Source organism: Typha angustifolia, chromosome 8 (assembly GCF_048772165.1).
Source record: "Typha angustifolia cultivar Huaian chromosome 8, ASM4877216v1, whole genome shotgun sequence".
Lineage (NCBI taxonomy): Eukaryota > Viridiplantae > Streptophyta > Magnoliopsida > Poales > Typhaceae > Typha > Typha angustifolia.
In genome coordinates, this window is record NC_133246.1 from 13,366,397 (window position 1) to 13,385,094 (window position 18,698).

Genomic DNA, 18,698 nt, shown 5'->3' on the forward strand with positions numbered 1-18,698 from the left:
TTTTAGCAAATTGTTCGTATGAAAGAAATATCTATCTTATATGGTTTATCATAATCCAAGGGACTCCCCCACCCTTCTCTACAGAGCCTATAAATAAGAGAGAAAGTTAGCGGGTTACAATTCACAACATAGCTTAATATTATAAGAGATTATGAGAGATCTTATAAAGGATTATGATGCAAATATATAGAGATGTGTGAATCTTGTAGCTACAAGAGAAGTAGAGAGAGATAAGTTATGTTGAATTGAGAGTGATTTTTCTTTGCATTTTCTCTCGTGATCTACATAGTTAAACCGATGAGATCTCTATGGACATAGTCCACATTTGTTGAATCACGTAAAACTTTTATCTCTTTTATAATTATATTTCTAACTTTTTTTCTTAAATTCAGTTAACCTAGAATCCCATGGTATTTATAATATCGTATACACTCAATGAGAGTGATTTTTACCACTTTGATTAAGATAAAAAAAAAATGAGCAGACAATAAGCACATTGCATCACTTTAAATGCCATGATCTCATCTCAACTATTTTGCCTCCATTTATATATTTTTTAAGGAATAATTCCGTTTTGACCTCCTAAACTATCACTAATTTACATATACTCTCTAAACTATTTTATTACACTCTTTTAGCTAAGAAAAATATTCACATATGCTCTTTTAAACTAGGGGTGACAATCAGATGGAGTTTGCTAGTTCAGGTCATGTCAAGAAAATGTAAATATGAGCATAGACCTATTTATATACTTGGTTAGAACTTCTAAACACTAATACCACACATTTATTAAACGAGTTCATGGGACATAAACAAGATATCGAGTGGCATAGGTTGTTCAATTTTATTTAAGCTATTCATTTTGGAAACGAGTCTTTTCAAGTTATAAACAGATTGTTTTTAGCTTATAAACGAGTTTCTTCGTATTATAAACTTATAATAGGTTAGACTGTTATAAATAGACTAATCGGGTCGTAAATGGGCTATCATATCATAAACGGGTTGGCGGGTTGGATTAAATAGGTTAAAGTAGTAAACCTAGACATGACCTATTTAATAAACAAGTTAGAAGTCGGGTTATAACGATAATTCAGGGGTCCAAATGAAATTAACTTCTTTCTATTTATAGATGATCTAATGATGAGCTAAGTTGGTAAGTTAATCACAAAAATAGATAAAAACTCTAGTCTTATTTGATTTAAGTTAGATAAACAACCTAACTCTCTTAATAAATCAGTCAAAACACTATATGTATATAGTGCTCTAAAATCAACAAAATAATAGACCTAGCATCCCATAATCTATTGAACAAGTGGAATAAACCGTAGATCTTAAAAGAAAAATAAAATCTCACTTCGAACTTTTGAATTATTATTATCTTTTTTAAAAAAATTTGTAACATAATTTTGGTCCAATTTTCTTGTTTTTAGTTTAGAGATATATATAATTATCTTTTTCTTAGTTTAAAAAGTATATATAATTTTTTCTTAGTTTAGAAATTGTGAGTGGGTAATAAAAAATTTCTTAGAGTTTACATGTAAAACAGTGAAGGTTCTTCAGATGGAGAAAGTAGAATTATAAAAAGAGAAGATAAAAAACGAGGCCTTCTCGGAGCTGAATTCCTCTTTGTTGTCTTCAAATCATCGCGGACGCAGTTTTCTCGGATTCACGGCGGAAATTGGAGCCCTAGATGTTGTACCCCAGATCCACTCTCTCATTCACGGTCAACTCCAAGTGGTAAATCAGATTCCCATCGTCAAATTTCTGTTCGTTTCTCTTAAATCTGATGCACTTCACGGTTAAATGCACCTCTTTTTTTTTTAATTTTCCTTTAAGTGTTCTTTGTTGATAAGTTCCTCGAGTACACTTATGCGCAGTTAGGTTTGGAATTATGTGAAATTATTGTTAAGAAGGGTGTTCCAGATTCATGTTGCTGACTTGGTAGTATAAATTGATGTTATTGGGCATTTTGGAACCATATGGAACTTCGAAGATTAGTGAAGTATATGTTTATAATTTAGGAATTTTTTTGCTTGGATGTTTGGTTTGGACTCTGCGAAAGTAATGAGTTTTATATGTATTATAGATAGTTATTGAATGGAACGTGTTTCTGCTTATGTAACCTCCATTTTCCTTCTTCCTCCTGATTTCTCTCCACCTTTAATTACTTTTTCTTCTTTCTATAAATCAAGATGATCTTTTTGTTCACTCAATATTAGAGATCGATCCTATCCTGGCCTACTCTTTAACCATAATTGATGGAGATCTGAGGTTACATCACCTCTTATATATGGGTACCTTCTTTGTTAGTCTTTTTATTTGGCTGATCTGGTATCATTTACAGGGATATTGGTGACTATCAACAGTGAAATATCTTATACCTTATGAGAATGCTTTAGAACTAGAATAAGAGTTTTGAAGATTCTTATTTTCAGTTTCTTTGATACTTTCCCAATTACTTTGTTATTGAAAATTTTCGCTTCCTCTAAAGATTTCTTAGTTTTCAAACAAGTTTGGTACTTCTGATCATTCTGCAACACCATATTCCCCAATTTTCTGAAGCAACCAAGCAAGGTTGGGATATTCAAGCCATTTTTTTGAAAATAAAAGGAGGTCATTGCATCTCTTACTCCTATACAACCCGGACAGGTGATCTTTGGTTAACCCAATACCAGTCTTAGCATTTTTCTTGATTTTGGTGAGGAATCAACTTAAACTCAAATGATCTTCTCAAAAAGATCTTGCGGACAGTCTTGTAACAAAATTATGGTGAAAAACTTTGAGGATAAATTGAATCGAATCATGAAAGCAGTTATCATCATAACATTAGACAATACAAACATAAAAGTATCACCAATAAGTCCACACATAATGTTTACAAACAGACAGAGAACTTTAGTCATGAATCAACAAACTTGCTTACAATGTCGGGATCACAACATTCGAAGTTACTTAAAATGGCCGCAATCCTTGATCTCTGCAACACAAGGGATGAAAGAAATAACAAGACTCAATAAGTATCAATATAATAATTGCTATCGTAGTGGACAAAATAATCATGCAAATAAAATAATTGTTGCAATATCTCATTTTAGTGAGTTTCAAGTTTAACTATCGTGTCCTCACAAAAAGCCGAATAACCAAATGCAACTTCTAGAATGTGAATTTCGCAGTATAACTTTTGAAAAAACTTTCCTTGTCTTGATCTGTAACATTTGAGATGTCCTGTGTAACACTACAATGAGATAAATGCTGGTAGTTTATGAAAAACAATCACTCTTTAATTATTAAAATGGTTACCGGCAATTCTAGCATCACAGATATGTCATCTTTGACTGACAAGGGGCAAATGAGAATGAGAGGGAGAGGAAGGCCAAGATAAATTGGAGGCTAGGGTGGTTATCAGAACTTGTAATGGTTGCATAATAGGTTTGATGTTCTATGTGATTTTCATCATAAATCCCTACTAAGGTTCTTTGCCTATTGGAGATTTTGTATGATATTGTTGGGTGTATTTTTTTTATTTCTTCTGGAGTTTTGGGTTGTTATGCATGTGCGAGTTGTTTTTGTTCTTCCAAAACCTTGTTTTTAGATTTATTATATATCAAGTACTATTTTTATCTTCTATCACATTACTTGGTGTTAATTGTCTTGGTTATGGCATAAATAGTTCTTGCACTCAAATGTGGCACCTCATTTTCATGATAATAGTTCTCACATATTTTGCATATACTGATGCTGAATTCATGCAGTAAACTGCCTTAATAAAGTTCAGTAAAATACTCCAGGAACCTGTGGTAATGTCCTAAACCTTGCGGCAACCACACAGTATTATCTAGACTCTTGTTCTTTCTGGTTTCATATTTTCAGAATCCTAATCATCTCTATCTCCAATCTGCATTAAGTATCACTCTCATGAAAGAGTTTAATACTGTATTAAATCTACTATCACACAAAACAAAAAGCAACTAACTAACTAACTAACTAACCAAACGCTGTACCAAACCTAATTCTTCTGTTATGGCAAGAATGTAAATAAAGCTCAAGTAATAAGCTATCAGAAAATGATCAAACCTGGAATTGTCTAATGTTGTACTGCTTAAGATTCAAAACTTGCTTGCTTTAATACTAGTTGGAAGTATTAAAGTATCCGGAGGCCTAGGTGATATATCTTAATGATCTAATAGCATTTGGTGTGCATCATTCCTGGTAACAATTTATGTCAGCCAAAGCTTGCATTAACTTCTTTCTCTATTTAATAATATGTTTCAGCAGCAGTAACTAGCAATTGATCAAAGAAATATACATGTTTTCATTCTTTGATTTCCTCGTGGCTTATGAACTACTTTAAGATTAAATGATATGACAAATTTCCAGCTTACGAATAGTCCTTAACTTGACAATATAATGACTCATCAAGACAATTGCATTTTCAAAAGTAAATGCTTCATAATCATGTCTGCTTATATACAGAGTCTACTTCAAAAACATATATACAATTATGCAGATATTTTGGATTTATCTGGCTACTGTTATATCAAACAAGGCCCATTTAGTTCATCAGTTCAAAAAATTGATTTGCAGTAAACAAAAGAAGTAACTGAAGCAGACCATAGAAGTAGTATCATATTTCAACTACTTCAGGAAGAGAACATGAAGAACACAATATGTTTTAGGCATGTAAATGCTCATATCATTACTGTTACCTGCTGATAGAAGTAGTGTTCCTATCTAGGTCCTGAAAAAGCTGATACTGAAGGCAGACTTGAAGAATCCAAATAGATTGTGCTAGACGGTGCTGAAGGAGCAGAGATAAATTCATAGTCTAGGCAAGTTTCCACATTCATTGCACCTTCCAAAACCTTCACCACCATCGACATTGAAGGCCTTCTACTGCTATCACTCTGCAAACACCACATTGCAAGCTTCATCATTTGGATGACTTCTTCCCCGTGCAATTTCAAATCACTGCTGTGACTGTCTACTATATCTAACAACCGATTTACTTTCATCTTCTCTTGCAGTAAGATAATCAGATTCGCATTGCGCTGGGAGTAATCCAAGTTTTTTCTTCCACAGATAATTTCCAATATGACGACACCGAAGCTGTAGACATCAACCTTCTCTGTGATGATTGAGGTCAACCATTCAGGTGCTAAGTATCCGGGGGTGCCTCTCATTCTAGTCATCACTTGGCTCTGATCCCTGTCTATTAGCTTGGCCAGTCCAAAATCTGAGACCTTGGCATTGAACTTGTCATCTAAGAGGATATTTTGTGGTTTGATGTCAAAGTGAGCAATTCTTTGCCTGCACTCCTCGTGCAGATAAGTTAGACCCTTGGCTATGCCTGTAATTATTTTGCATCTAGTTTGCCAATCAAGAGGTACAACTTGGTCTTTGTAGAAGATCCACTTATCCAGTGAACTATTGCACATGTACTCATAAACCAGAAGCCTATGCATCTTCTCAGCACAGAACCCAATCAGCCTCACCAGATTGATGTGATGAATGCTACCGATTGTCTCAACCTCGGGTAAGAATTGCTGTTCTCCCTGATTGAAAATATCCAACCTCTTGATAGCAACTTTTTCATCACCTATTTTCCCCTCGAAAACAGATCCAAATCCACCCTCACCAAGCTTTTTAGAGAAGTTGTCGGAGGCTTCTTTCAATTCCTCAAAAGTAAATCTTGTCGGCATTCCAGGAACTTGGTCATAATGTTCTCTATGCATTTGACTACATTTTCTCCGTGCGAAGATAATTATAACTATGAGGATTGTAGTTGCTATTCCAAGTGTGACACCTATTATAATTCCGGTTTGAGAAGTCCTTTTCTCTTCCGATGTTGGAGAAGAATTAGGACCAGGACTAGGAGGTGAGGGGATGACCTGTACTTTAATATATGCAGAAGAATTGTAGTGAGTTTTTGTAGGCTGATTTGTACGCAGTGAGAAGAGCTGAGATGGCAGGTAGCAGTAGCCATAAGAAGTATTCCCACCCTCGTACTGAAAGAGAGCAGCTTTGCAAGAACAGTTGTTCAAACAGGCCTGCTTGCAACTCTCTTTACTCATTCCCTTATACTCTCCTGCACCGAAGGAGTAAAGGAAGTAGGAAACGTTATCCAGAGGTAGGAGCTGGTGATCTTGTGTGGCTTGACAAGAAAGAGGAGTCACCCGTGTACAACCAAATTTAGCTTGTGGATTATTTATCTGGCTGAAGTGGTTTCCAGGGCAGCTGCATTCCCCCCCAGTGCAAATTCCATACTCTCCGCAAGCCGTCGGGTAGTCGCAGTACTCCAGCTTGTTACTGAAGAGATCCTTTGCCATCTGCCAATCATGCCTCGACCTATTATATTCGTAAAGCCTCAAATGCCCATCGGACTCCAGTCTCATGTACTGATCTGAGGTTGCCGAAGGCAATGAGATCAATTCCTCCGGCTTATCCGGCTTGGTAAACAAAGTTAGGCTGCCATTGGTAAAAGTCAGGTATGTCGAATTATTCTCCGGTTTACTCACATTGGTTGTGTAGTTGACGTAGAGTTGGGGAGGACTAGAATTGACAAAGGCATGCAACCCATCCGCAAGGACGGTGAGATACAACGGACTGTATGTCCAATTGGTGGTGGAGATGTTGGCAGTGAGCCTCATTCCCTGGCGCATCGACTGCCCGGAGACCAGTGAGTCCGTCGGGTGATCGAAGGACTGCCAGACCGGTGTTTTATTAATGTCGAAGAGAACCAAACTGCCGGATTCGGTGATGCTCATGTTGACGACTGACTTGCCTGGGGTGTTGGTTGACCAGACAAGGGTGCCGTCGGAATCGCGGAGCACGAAGTCCCCGTCCTTGGTGAATTCGAGGGTGGCATTTTCGCGAACTGGGCGGTCCCGGTTGGCAGACCAAATGACCTGGGGGAGGCCTTCGTTTGTAATACCGCCGCGGCTGTTGGTATTGACTATGAAAACGGAGAAGAGGAAGGCGGTCCAAGTGTCATCGGAGAAGAAGCCAGCGGCAAAGGATGGGCCATCGGGATCCGGGTTTTTCCGGAGGAGAATGGCCTGGGCCTTGGTGCCATCCTGGAAAGGAACGTTGTGGGGACCGGCTCGGTTGTTTATCCAGAGAGTGGAGAGGTTGGCGGTGGGATAGTCGATGGTCTGGGCATGGAGGCTGTGCAGGGATAAAGAGGTGGCTAAGAGGAGGATACACAGGTAACGCTCCAAGGCCATGGATGTTTGACTATTGTGGGCGGAAAAAACTGGGAGAATTTGAGGTACTGTCTAATGTACAGTTCGGATATGGCCGGAAGTTTGGTATTCAATTGCCAAGGGAGACGATGGTTTCGTCGTTGGAAGCTCTCAAAACCACGCCTCTTAATCTGCGGTCGTTCGAAGTCAACGGCTCTACTTAATATTTTTAATCTTGTTTCGTGGATGCCTCTACTCGCTAGTTGCTGTGATGCTGCAGAGTTTGGTTTAATGATTTTCTAATTGTTTTTAAATAGTTCAAACTACTCTAGTTTTTCCTCTCTCTCAAAAAAATATATATAAAAAATTCGCTCTTGTTTTGCCTTTTCAGAGCTGGAAATGATATATAGAAAGGAATTTTATAAATATGACAGATTGACAGAGCCAAATTATCTGTAATTAATATAAATTCCATTATATATGTTTAATTATTTATTTATTTATTTATTTATCAGTGTCAACGAGTAATATTTGCTAACTAAAATATCACTTGTCTGTTAAATGTTTCTGTCTTCCGTAAATAGATCCGATATTGCGGGTTAAAAGAGTAAAATTTGATATTGCTCCTAACTGGACGATTATTTTGATTGTCCAAGAATGCACTAGACAGTTGACCTTTTATTTTTCTATTTGGGTCTAATTTATGAGTTGATGTTACTATCTTTTTGTTTATTGTCTTTATGTAACTCCAACGATATAAAGTATACGGATCTTGTTCTTAAAGAAGAATTCATCTCTTCTAATATCATATACTCTAATCGAGAAAGGAAAAAGCAGATTAGGGCTGTCAAAATATTCGAGTCCGTTCGAACTCGTTGATTAAGCTTGGCTTAAAAATAGGTTGAACTGAGCTTGATCATTAAAGCTAGGTTCGAAATTAAATTTAAGCCAAGCTTGATCCCGAGCCGGCTCGATAAGACTCGAATATATATATATATATATATATATATATATATATATATATATATATATAATATGAATAATATCAAACTAATATAAATCATCGGATCAAAACCCTTTCACCCATTCAGAATTTCAGCAATTAATTTTTGATACAATTATCTTTATTGTTTGTAATTTTTATTTTAGTTGCTTGTAGTTTTTTGACACAATTATCTTTGTTACTTGTAATTTATATTTTGGTTGCTTGTAGTTTTCTAACCCATTTATCTTTATTACTTGTAATTTATATTTTGATAATATTTATATCTTTATAGTTGAATTGTGTTTTATTTCAAGCTTGATTCAAGCCTAAATTAATTTAAGTTTGTTCGGGCTCGAAAATGGTTTGAAATTGATAAGACTTGAAATTGCTAATTTAGCATCTCATTTAAGTTCAAAATTAACTCGAGTTTGAAATTGGTTCAGATTAAAATTATTTTAATTCAAATTTGATTACAAATACAGACTTGAAATTAATTTCAATCCAAGCTTGATTATAGCGGAGCTAGATCAAGCTGGGCTCTTTCACACCCCTAAATCAGAGACAAATACATCATTTAGCCACTGTGGCATCCTCGTTCATTCCTGGTACAAAGTCCTAGAAGAAAATGCCGGACACGAAGCCTATCTCGAGACGAATCCAACTTTTCTTGCTCGGATTCATGGGGGAAAGCGGAGCCCTAGATATATCCTCACGGAGATCCGGTCTCCCGTTTCCGATAGGCTTCAAGTGGTACATTCGATCCCTATTGTCAGATTTCTCATTGTTTTTGTAGATCGATGGCTATCTTGTTTAGTTTGTTGTCAAGCTCATCATGATAGTTTTTCTTGTAAATTAGTTTACTCCAGTAGAAATTAGCATATCATTAGGTTGGATTTATGCGAGTTTGGGGATTAAATGGGCGTTCTGGAAAAAAAATTGCTGACTTGGGAGTGTAAGTGCTCCCTTGTTATCAGAAATCATATGCTTCGTCCTAAACTGGAATTTGTAGCCTGCGTGATGTTCTTAACCCATGCAGTATTGCAGTGAGTTATAGTAATTGTCGGATATTTTCGCGGTTTGATATGTGTTCTTTAGACTTTTCTGCTCTTCTCCTGGCTTTCCCATCTTATGCTCTCTAGGTCTACAATCATAGTGTTAGTATCTTTACTGTTGGTCTTGCAATTCCTGACCTGATTTAGAGTGTACTCACTAGCAGGCGACGTCTCCGTCATGAGAATGCTTTCTTGGAGATGAGATCCGACCTTTCTTTCTCAGATTCATGGTGGAAATTGGATCCCTAGATGGCTAGACGTTCTGTCCCAGCTGCATTCTCTCATTTCAGATGGACTCCCAAATGGTAGATTTGATACCTACTATCAAATTTCTATTCATTTCTCGTAAATCTATTGCAAATAATGGTTAACATTCACTTTTTCCTTTTCGTGTTCACTTGAGTGCACATTAGCATATCTTATGCACAGTTATGGTTGGATTAATGCAAACTTATTGTTGGGTGTTTTAGATTTGTGTTACTGACTTGGTAGTTTGATGTGATTGGATATACTGAAGCCATCAGATGGAAAACATAGATCTTAAATACATTCATATAGCTTCCAAACCCAAGAACAATTTTTTCCTTTAGCTTTTGCTTGTCAAGGATTAATGAAGTATAACATTAAGATTTTTTTTTTACAATATTCCACGAACTTACTCTTTGATGTCTTTTATTTCTGTTTTGGGGTCCTATTTTGGGTTGGATTATGTTAAAGTTTGGTTAGGGTTCTTTCGAGTGCCCGTCAAGTTAGATTACTCTATTATGGTTGTTTAGATGTCTGAATTGGAGTCTGCAGAGTGACAAGTTTTATACAACTTGTAAATAACTACTGAATAAAATACTGGTTTTGTTTATGTAACCTCCAATTTTCTTCTCTCATAATTTCCCTTCACAAATGATTTTATTTTCTTCTTGCTAGAATATGAATTAAGAGGATATTTTATACCTAACATTAAAGACCCATCCTATCTGGGCCTATCTCGTAATTCTAATTGCTGAACGTCTGAGGTTACATTGAGTGAAAAAAATATGTTCTCATCTTTTTATAGATATATTCACTTTATGGATATTCCATAGTCAACTGATTTTATGACTTAGGAAGTCTTTAGAGGGTAAAAATGATGCAAGTTTTGTTGTTTAAAAGCTCTTTAACTACACTTGAAACACAAAATACCTTTTTACCTATACATTATTGGCACAACACATGTCATGACTCCCTTACTACAGATATATCATTCATGAATATGTTTGTTGATCTATGGCATCCACTTATATGACATTTTCACACATAATTGTGCATTTGTTATGGATATTGTTTCTAGTTACTATTATATCAAATGAGGTTCATTAAATTAATCGTCAGTTTAACAAATCAACAAGTAAAAATGAAAAAAAAAACCAACTTATCACATTGCAATTACTTGACGAAAAACATAATTATTTTTATATTGAAAATATTCATGCTACAGTTGTTACCTGCCCGTGGAAATTATGTTCTCATCTAGGTCCTGATAAAACTGATGCTGAAGGCAGATATGAAGAATAAGGAGGAACTTTGCTAGGCGTTACTGAAGTATCATTGACAAAGTTATATTCTAGGCAAGTATCCACACTCATTCCACCTTCCAAAACCTTCACCACCATCGACATTAGAGGCCTTTTACTGCTATCATTCTGCAAACACCATATTGCAAGCTTCATCATCTGGATGACTTCTTCCCCATGTGATTTCATATCATTGATGTGACTGTCAGCTATATCTAACAACTGATCAACTTTCATCTTCTCTTGCAGTAAGTTAATCAGATGAATATTTTCACTGGGCTGGGAGTAATCCAAGTTTTTTCTTCCGCAGATAATTTCCAGTACGACAACACCAAAGCTGTAAATATCAACTTTTTCAGTAATAATTGAGGTCAGCCATTCGGGTGCCAAGTATCCAGGTGTGCCTCTCATTCTAGTCATCACTTGGCTCTGATCCCTGTCTATTAGCTTCGCGAGTCCGAAATCTGCTACCTTTGCATTGAACTTGTCATCTAATAGGATATTGTGTGGCTTGATGTCCAAGTGAGCAATTCTCTGCCTGCACTCTTCGTGCAGATAAGCTAGACCCTTGGCTATGTCTGTGATTATCTTACATCTAGTTTGCCAATCAAGAGGGACAATTTGATCTCTGTAGAAGATCCACTTATCCAGTGAACCATTGCACATGTACTCATAAACGAGAAGCCTATGCGTCTTCCCAGCACAGAATCCAATCAGCCTCACCAGATTGATGTGATGAATGCTACCGATTGTCTCAACCTCAGCTGAGAATTGCTTTTCTCCCTGATTGAAATTTTCCAAGCGTTTGACAGCAACTCTTTCATCACCTATCTTCCCTTCAAAAACAGTCCCAAATCCACCTTCCCCCAGTTTCTTAGAGAAGTTCTCGGTTGCTTCTTTCAACTCCTCAAAAGTAAACCTTGTTGGCATTCCAGGAACTTGATCAAAATGTTCCTCTTCATCCACCTGAAGACATTGTCTTCGCCCAAAGAAAATAATAGCAATGAGGATTATAGCTGTTATTCCACTTGTGACTCCTATTATAATCCCAGTTCGAGAATTTGTTTTTGGATTAGGTGATGAGGAGTTGACCTGCACTTTAATGTATGCAGAGGAATTGAAATGGGTTTTTGCAGGCTGATTCGTCTGCAGTGAGAAAAGCTGTGATGGCAGGTAGCAGTAGCCATCAGAAGAATTTCCACCCCAATACTGAAAGAGAGCAGCTTTGCAAGAACAGTTCTTCAAACAGGCCTGCTTGCAACTCTCTCCACTAATACTCTTATAGTCTGCTTCAATGCCCATATAACTGAAGTAAGAAACATCACTAAGAGTTAAGAGCTGGTGATCTTGTATTGCTTGACAAGAAATAGGAGTGACCGGTGCACAACCAAATCTGACTAGCCGATCGTCGAGCTGCCTAAAATTCTTTCCAGGAGGGCAGCTGCATTGCCCTGCTGTGCAAATCCCATATTCGCCGCAGGCTGTCGGGTAGGCGCAGTAGTCCAGGTTGCTACTGAAGACATCCTTCACCATCTGCCACCCTTGATCCTGCCCCAGCATATTATATTCGTAAAGCCTCAAATGCCCATCGGATTCTAATCTCATATACTGAACTGATCTTGCAGAAGGCAATGAGATCAATTCGTCCGGCTCACCCGGCTTGCTAAACAAAGTTAGGCTGCCATTGCCAAATGTCAGATTCGTCGAATTGTTCTCCGGTTTTCTCACCCCGTTACCATAGTAGACGTAGAGTTGCGGCGGACTAGTATCAACAAAGCCATACAGACCATCAGCATGTACACTGAGATACAACTGACCTTGCGTCCAGTTTGTGGTGGAAATGTTGGGTGTGAGCCTCATTCCCTCTCTCATCGACTGCCCGGGGACCAGCGAGTCCGTCGGGTGGTCGAAGGACTGCCAGATTGACGCGTTATTGCGGTCGAAGAGCACCAAATTGCCGGATTCAGTGATGTTCATGGCGACGACCGACTTGCCGGAGGTGTTGGTCGACCAAACAAGGGTGCCGTCGAAATCGCGGAGGGCCAAGTCCCCGTCCTTGGTGAACTGGAGGGTGGCCTTCTCCCGAACCGGGTGGTCCCGGTTGGCGGACCAAACGACCTGGGGGCCGCCTGTCGTAGGGTTGGTAATACCGCCGCCACTGTTGGCATAGACGATGAAGACGGAGAAGAGGAAGGCGTCGCAAGCAGAATTGCAGAAGAAGCCGGCGGCGAAGGAGGGGCCGTAGAAGCCCGGGTTTCTCCGAAGGAGGATGGCCCGGACCATGGAGCCTTCCGGGAAAGTGACGTTGTGGGGGAGCGACTGGTCATTTGTCCAGAGAGTAGAGAGGTTGGCGGTGGGATACTCCAAGGTCTGGGCATGGAGGCTGTGGAGGAACAAAGAGGCGGCTATGATCCGGAAGATCCACAGGTAATGCCCCATGACCATGACCATGGTTCTGTGGCTAATTGAGTGGAACAAATTTCGGGTATGTCGCCAAGCTTTGCTGCTTAGTGCTCTCGTCAAAGCATTGAGTGGTTAGGTAATAGGAACTGTATTCTTCTAGCTCCTTTTCTTTATTTTTGTTTTATTTAAAACTAAATAAAACTGCATAGGGACTAGGGGCAAAATACCAATACATTTTTTTTGTTATTAAAAGACCAGTGCCACTACTTGCCATGCGATCTTCACCAGCCTGTATTTTATATATATTGTTTAGTCTTTTTATGCCCGCAGAGGCGCAGATCCGTTGAGGAAGGAAGGATATATTTTTTATTTTTTTTATAGAAGTTAATATTTTTGGTCAGTGCCAGTACTTTTTTTTGTTGATGAAAAACAATATATATTAAGTTGTTAAATGGGTATAAAAAGTCTCTACTACTAGAATCGAAGACCAAAGATTAAATAAGTTCAGAGGAAAATTTTCTATTCCAAGTACAGCTGAAGCTAATGCTTTTTTCTTTTTGATTTTGCAAGCTAATATACAGTAATATTAATTTGATGAGATATGTGGGTAATTTTATAATTTTTGAAAATTACAAGTTAGGTTTTTAATATCATCGATAACAGAGGTAATTGACCAAATAACAATCAGATTCTTCGAATTAGACTTTGAAGCAATATCTTTGCACAGTACAAATTAAAGCTTCTTTTATTGTTGTGGCTTCGATTATGAGTGTTGATTTGTAACAAAAAATAATAATATTTTTTTATAAATCAGTCATCACGGGTACATATTACTTGTTTAGAGTCGGAGACAGACTAAAAACTAAGGCAAATTAGTAGGAAAATTTCAATCCTAAATACAATCATATTCTAAAAGTTTACCTAGATTTGACAGTCAATCAGCAGCGTGATTTGTTTCCCTAAATACATACGTAATTTATAATTTGATAATTATAAGTTAGGTAAATAATATCCTGTGTGAGACTTTTCACCAGCAAAAGGGAGGATAAACTATCTTTGATAAACCCTATCAGTCTTAACATCTTTTATAGATTTTGGTGAGCAATCAACTTAAAGTCAAATGCTTATCTAATCTCCACCAAAAGATCTTGTGGACATTCTTATAAGTTACGGTGAAAAGTAATGACGGTAAAACTGAATCCGTTCATGAAATAAGTTATCAACCAAACGTAAAAGAATTCCCAACAAATATACAAGAATAACTTTTACAAATAGAAAGAGAACTTCAACCATGAATCATCAAACTCATTCACAAATGTCACGATCACTACACCCAAAACTATTTACCACGATCCGTGACCTCTGCAACACAAAGAACGAAATAAGAAATACAGCTCAATAAGCTACAAGCTACATACAATTCACTATCCTATTTGGACAAAGTAATCAAATAAAAAAATATATGATTTTATGCGATATCCCATTTTAGTCAGTTTCCAGATACAACTATCATTTCTTCACAAAAAGCAGATAAACAATTCAACTTCTATTCTGAATTTCACAATATAACTGTCGACAGAATTTTCCTTCATAAATTTGTTGCATTTGCCAAAATTGGGATGCATAGTATACCACTGCAATGAAATAACGCCAGTAGTTCATGAAAAACAATCACTTGTATGTATGAATTTGATCACCAAAGTCCTAGTTACATGGGTACAACTTTATATGTCCTTTGGCTGATATCTAGTAATATCCATAATAAGGAGTATGATGGGCAATCACAATAAGGTTTCAAGGAGTTCATACTTAAACAACATATCTGATAAAAGTGGCACAAGTATTTTTGCAAAATTTGATCACTTGCTACAAATTTTAGAAAAGTATCTGGCTGTAATATTCAGGTTCCTGAATCTCAAATTAAATCATAATGCGTGGAGATCGGAAGCTGAGATGATTGAAATTCTGAGAAAGATGAAAGGAGAAAGAACAGAGTCTAGATAATACTATGTAATGATTGTTGCAGGGTTTAATACATTACCAGGGGTGTCTTTAAATTTCCCTAACCTTTATTAAGGAAGTTTACTACGAGATTTCATCGTAGCCTATGACAAGAATTTAAATAAAGCTTGAATACTAAGACATCAGAAAATGATTAAACATGAAAATGTTTAATGTTATAGCGTTTCAGATTCAAATCTTGCTTTCATGCTAGGTGGAAGTGTTGTAAATGTCCAGGGGCCAGGGAGATGTATCAGTGATCTAAATTCTAAAGGTCATTAGTTGTGCATTTTCTAGATATCAATGTATGGCAGCTAAAAAGTAAAGCATTAATCTCTTTCTGTGGATAATAATACGTTTCAGCAGTAGCAACTAGCAATCAGTCAAAGAGAATTACGTAGTCTTCCAATTCCGAAATCTGTGGCTTGTGACTAATTTAAGATTGAAGGATATTATAAAATTCCCGCATAAGAATAGCACTTAACTTGACACGTTATGTATTAACTCATTTGCAATTTCAAAATTAAGTATTTAATGTAGAGAATTAGAAATAGTACTTCACTGTCATTACTCATTACAGATTTATCTCCCATAGTTATGTCTGTTTATAGACAGAGTCCACTTCAAAAACATATGTACAATTATGCAGTTATATTGGATTTATATATATTTAACTTGTTACTGTTATATCGAATTCAAAAAAGTGGCAAAAGTCTGCAGTAAAACCAAACAAGTAACTGAAACAGACCATGTTGCAACTGCTTCAAGAAGAAAACATGAAAGCACACAATAAAATTTTTAGGCATGTAAATGTTCCTACTATTACTGTTACCTGCTGGAAGAATTCATGTTCTTATCTAGATTCTGAAAAAGCTGATGCGGAAGGCAGACTTAAAGAATCCAAATAAACTTCACTAGACCTCACTGAAGTAGCAGCGACAAAGTTATACTCTTGGCAAGTATCCACACTCATTGCACCTTCCAGGACCTTCACTACCATTGACATTGAAGGCCTTGCACTGCTCTCACTCTGCAAACACCATATCGCGAGCTTTAACATTTGGATGGCTTCTTCACCATGCAATTTCATATCACTGCTGTGACTGTCAACTATCTCTAACAACTGATCAGATTACATTTTGTCTTTCAATAAGCTAATCAGAGGAATATTCTCATTGGACTGGGAGTAATCTAAGTTTCTTCTTCCGCAGACAATCTCCACTATGACAACACCGAAGCTGTAGATATCAACCTTTTCTGTGATCATTGATGTCAACCATTCAGGTGCTAAGTATCCAGGTGTGCCTCTCATCATAGTCATCACTTGGCTCTGATCCCTTTCTATTAGCTTGGCTAGTCCAAAATCTGCGACCTCGGCATTGAACTTGTCATCTAAGAGGATATTTTGTGGCTTGATGTCCAAGTGAGCAATTCTTTGCCTGCACTCTTCGTGCAGATAAGCTAGACCTTTAGCTATGCCTGTAATTATTTTACATCGAGTTTGCCAATCAAGAGGAACAGTTTGGTCTTTGTAGAAGATCCACTTATCCAGTGAACCATTGCACATGTATTCGTAAACCAGAAGCTTATGCATCTTCTCAGCACAGAACCCAATCAGCCTCACCAGATTGATGTGATGAATGCTTCCGATCGTCTCAACCTCCGCCAAGAATTGCTTTTCTCCCTGATTGAAAGCATCCAAGCGCTTGATAGCAACTCTTTCGTTACCTATTTTCCCCTCGAAAACTGACCCAAATCCACCTTCTCCGAGCTTTTCAGAGAAGTTCTCAGAAGCTTCTTTCAACTCTTCAAAAGTGAACCTTGTTGGCATTCCAGGAACTTGATCAAAATATTCCTCCTCATCCACTTGATTACATTTTCTTCGCACAAAAAAACTAATGATGACGAGGATTGTAGCTGTTATTCCAAGTGTGACACCTATTATAATTCCGGTTGTAGAATTCCTTTTTACTTCCAGTAGAGGGGAAGAATTAGGACTAGGACCAGGGGATGGTGGGATGATCTGCACTTTAATATATGCAGAAGAATTGTAATGAGTTTTTGCTGGTTGATTCGTCTGCAGTGAGAAAAGCTGTGATGGCAGGTGACAGTTGCCATCAGAAGAATTTCCATCCCAGGACTGAAAGAGAGCAGCTTTGCAAGAACAGTTCTTCAAGCAGGTCTGCTTGCAACTTTCTTCACTCATACGATCATAGTCTGGTGCAGTGTTGAAGTAAAGGAAGTAAGAAACATCATTGAGTGTTAGGAGCTGATGATGTTGTATTGATTGACAAGAAAGAGGAATCACCGGTGCACAACCAAATTTGACTTGCCGATCATCGATCTGCCTGAAATTGTTTCCAGGAGGGCAGCTGCATTGCCCTTCAGTGCAAATCCCATACTCGCCGCAAGCTGTCGGGTGGTCGCAATAGGCCTTCATGTCACTGAAGAGATCCTTCACCTTATGCCATGCTTGTCCCTGGTCTGACGTATCATACTCGTAAAGCCTCAATTGCCCATCAGACTCCAGTCTTATGTACTGCACTGATCTTGCCCAAGGCAAGGGGATCGATACCTCTGGCTTTCCCGGCTTGGTAAACAAACTTAGGCTGCCATTGACAAATGTTAGATACGTCGAATTGTTGTCCGGTTTACTCCCCGTGATTAGATGTTTGGTGTAGAGTTGGGGAGGACTAGAATCGACAAAGGCATACAACCCATCCGCAAGGACGGTGAGATACAACGGACTGTATGTCCAATTGGTGGTGGAGATGTTGGCAGTGAGCCTCATTCCCTCGCGCATAGACTGCCCGGGGACCAGCGAGTCCGTCGGGTGGTCGAAAGACTGCCAGACCGAGGTGTTCTTGCTGTCGAAGAGCACCAAATTGCCGGACTCGGTGATGCTCATGGCGACGACTGACTTGCCTGAGGTGTTGGTTGACCAGACAAGGGTGCCGTCGGAATCGCGCAGCACTAAGTCCCCGTCCTCGGTGAATTGGAGGCTCGCTTTCTCGCGAACCGGGTGGTCCCTGTTGGCAGACCAGACGACTTGGGCAGCGCCTACTCCAACGTTTGTAATGCCGCCGCCGCTGTTGACAAAGACTATGAAGATGGAGAAGAGGAAGGCATCGCAAGCGGCATTGCAGAAGAAGCCGGCAGCAAAGGAGGGGCCGGAGAAAGTCGGGTTCATCCGGAGGAGGATGGCCCGGACCCTGGTTCCGTCTAGGTAAGTAATATTGTGGGCAATGGATAGATCATTTGTCCAGAGAGTGGAGACGTTGGCAGTGGGATAGTCGTAGGGCTGGGCATGGAGGCTGTGCACCAACAAAGAGGTGGCTAAGAGGAGGATGCACAGGTAAGGCTCCACGGCCATGACTGTTTGGCTATAGTGGGTGAAAAATATGGGAGAATTTGACGTGCTGTTATAGACATTTTCGGCTATGACCTCAAGTTTGGTATTCAACTGCAGAGGGGTGGTTCGTTGCTGATTTCCGGTGGAAACTCTCAGAACTATGGTTTCTAATCTGCG

General features: G+C 38.3%; 3 protein-coding genes and 1 long non-coding RNA gene across 5 annotated transcripts; 1 reads left to right on the top strand and 3 right to left on the bottom strand.

Moving 5' to 3' along the window:
- Positions 1-1,522: 1,522 nt before the first annotated feature.
- On the top strand, positions 1,523-5,219 carry LOC140765384 (uncharacterized). Of its 2 annotated transcripts, none has more exons than XR_012105180.1 (3): positions 1,523-1,737; positions 4,736-4,973; positions 5,080-5,214. It is a non-coding gene; the product is annotated as an uncharacterized lncRNA (long non-coding RNA). The 2 variants fall into 2 exon arrangements; XR_012105179.1 differs by having other exon boundaries at positions 1,525-1,737; positions 4,736-4,829; positions 5,080-5,219.
- On the bottom strand, positions 1,747-7,608 carry LOC140765382 (G-type lectin S-receptor-like serine/threonine-protein kinase SD2-5). The gene is made up of 2 exons (XM_073104441.1): positions 4,707-7,608; positions 1,747-2,977 (listed from the first exon to the last, which is right to left on the bottom strand). Exon 1 carries the CDS (start codon positions 7,221-7,223, stop codon positions 4,728-4,730), a length of 2,496 nt encoding a protein of 831 aa, XP_072960542.1. The 5' UTR covers positions 7,224-7,608; the 3' UTR covers positions 1,747-2,977; positions 4,707-4,727.
- Positions 7,609-9,529: 1,921 nt separating this feature from the next.
- Positions 9,530-13,552, bottom strand: LOC140765111 (G-type lectin S-receptor-like serine/threonine-protein kinase SD2-5). Its single transcript, XM_073104031.1, has one exon. It carries the CDS (start codon positions 13,214-13,216, stop codon positions 10,718-10,720), a length of 2,499 nt encoding a protein of 832 aa, XP_072960132.1. The 5' UTR covers positions 13,217-13,552; the 3' UTR covers positions 9,530-10,717.
- Positions 13,553-14,514: 962 nt separating this feature from the next.
- Positions 14,515-18,504, bottom strand: LOC140765811 (G-type lectin S-receptor-like serine/threonine-protein kinase SD2-5). Its single transcript, XM_073105063.1, has 2 exons — positions 16,002-18,504; positions 14,515-14,530 (listed from the first exon to the last, which is right to left on the bottom strand). The coding sequence occupies exon 1, from the start codon at positions 18,357-18,359 to the stop codon at positions 16,302-16,304; it is 2,058 nt and encodes a 685-aa protein (XP_072961164.1). The 5' UTR covers positions 18,360-18,504; the 3' UTR covers positions 14,515-14,530; positions 16,002-16,301.
- Positions 18,505-18,698: the final 194 nt, after the last annotated feature.

Coding starts and splice junctions, on each gene's coding strand:
- LOC140765382 (XM_073104441.1), bottom strand. CDS start 7,223: ATGGCCTTGGAGCGTTACCTGTGTATCCTCCTCTTAGCCACCTCTTTA.
- LOC140765111 (XM_073104031.1), bottom strand. CDS start 13,216: ATGGTCATGGTCATGGGGCATTACCTGTGGATCTTCCGGATCATAGCC.
- LOC140765811 (XM_073105063.1), bottom strand. CDS start 18,359: ATGAACCCGACTTTCTCCGGCCCCTCCTTTGCTGCCGGCTTCTTCTGC.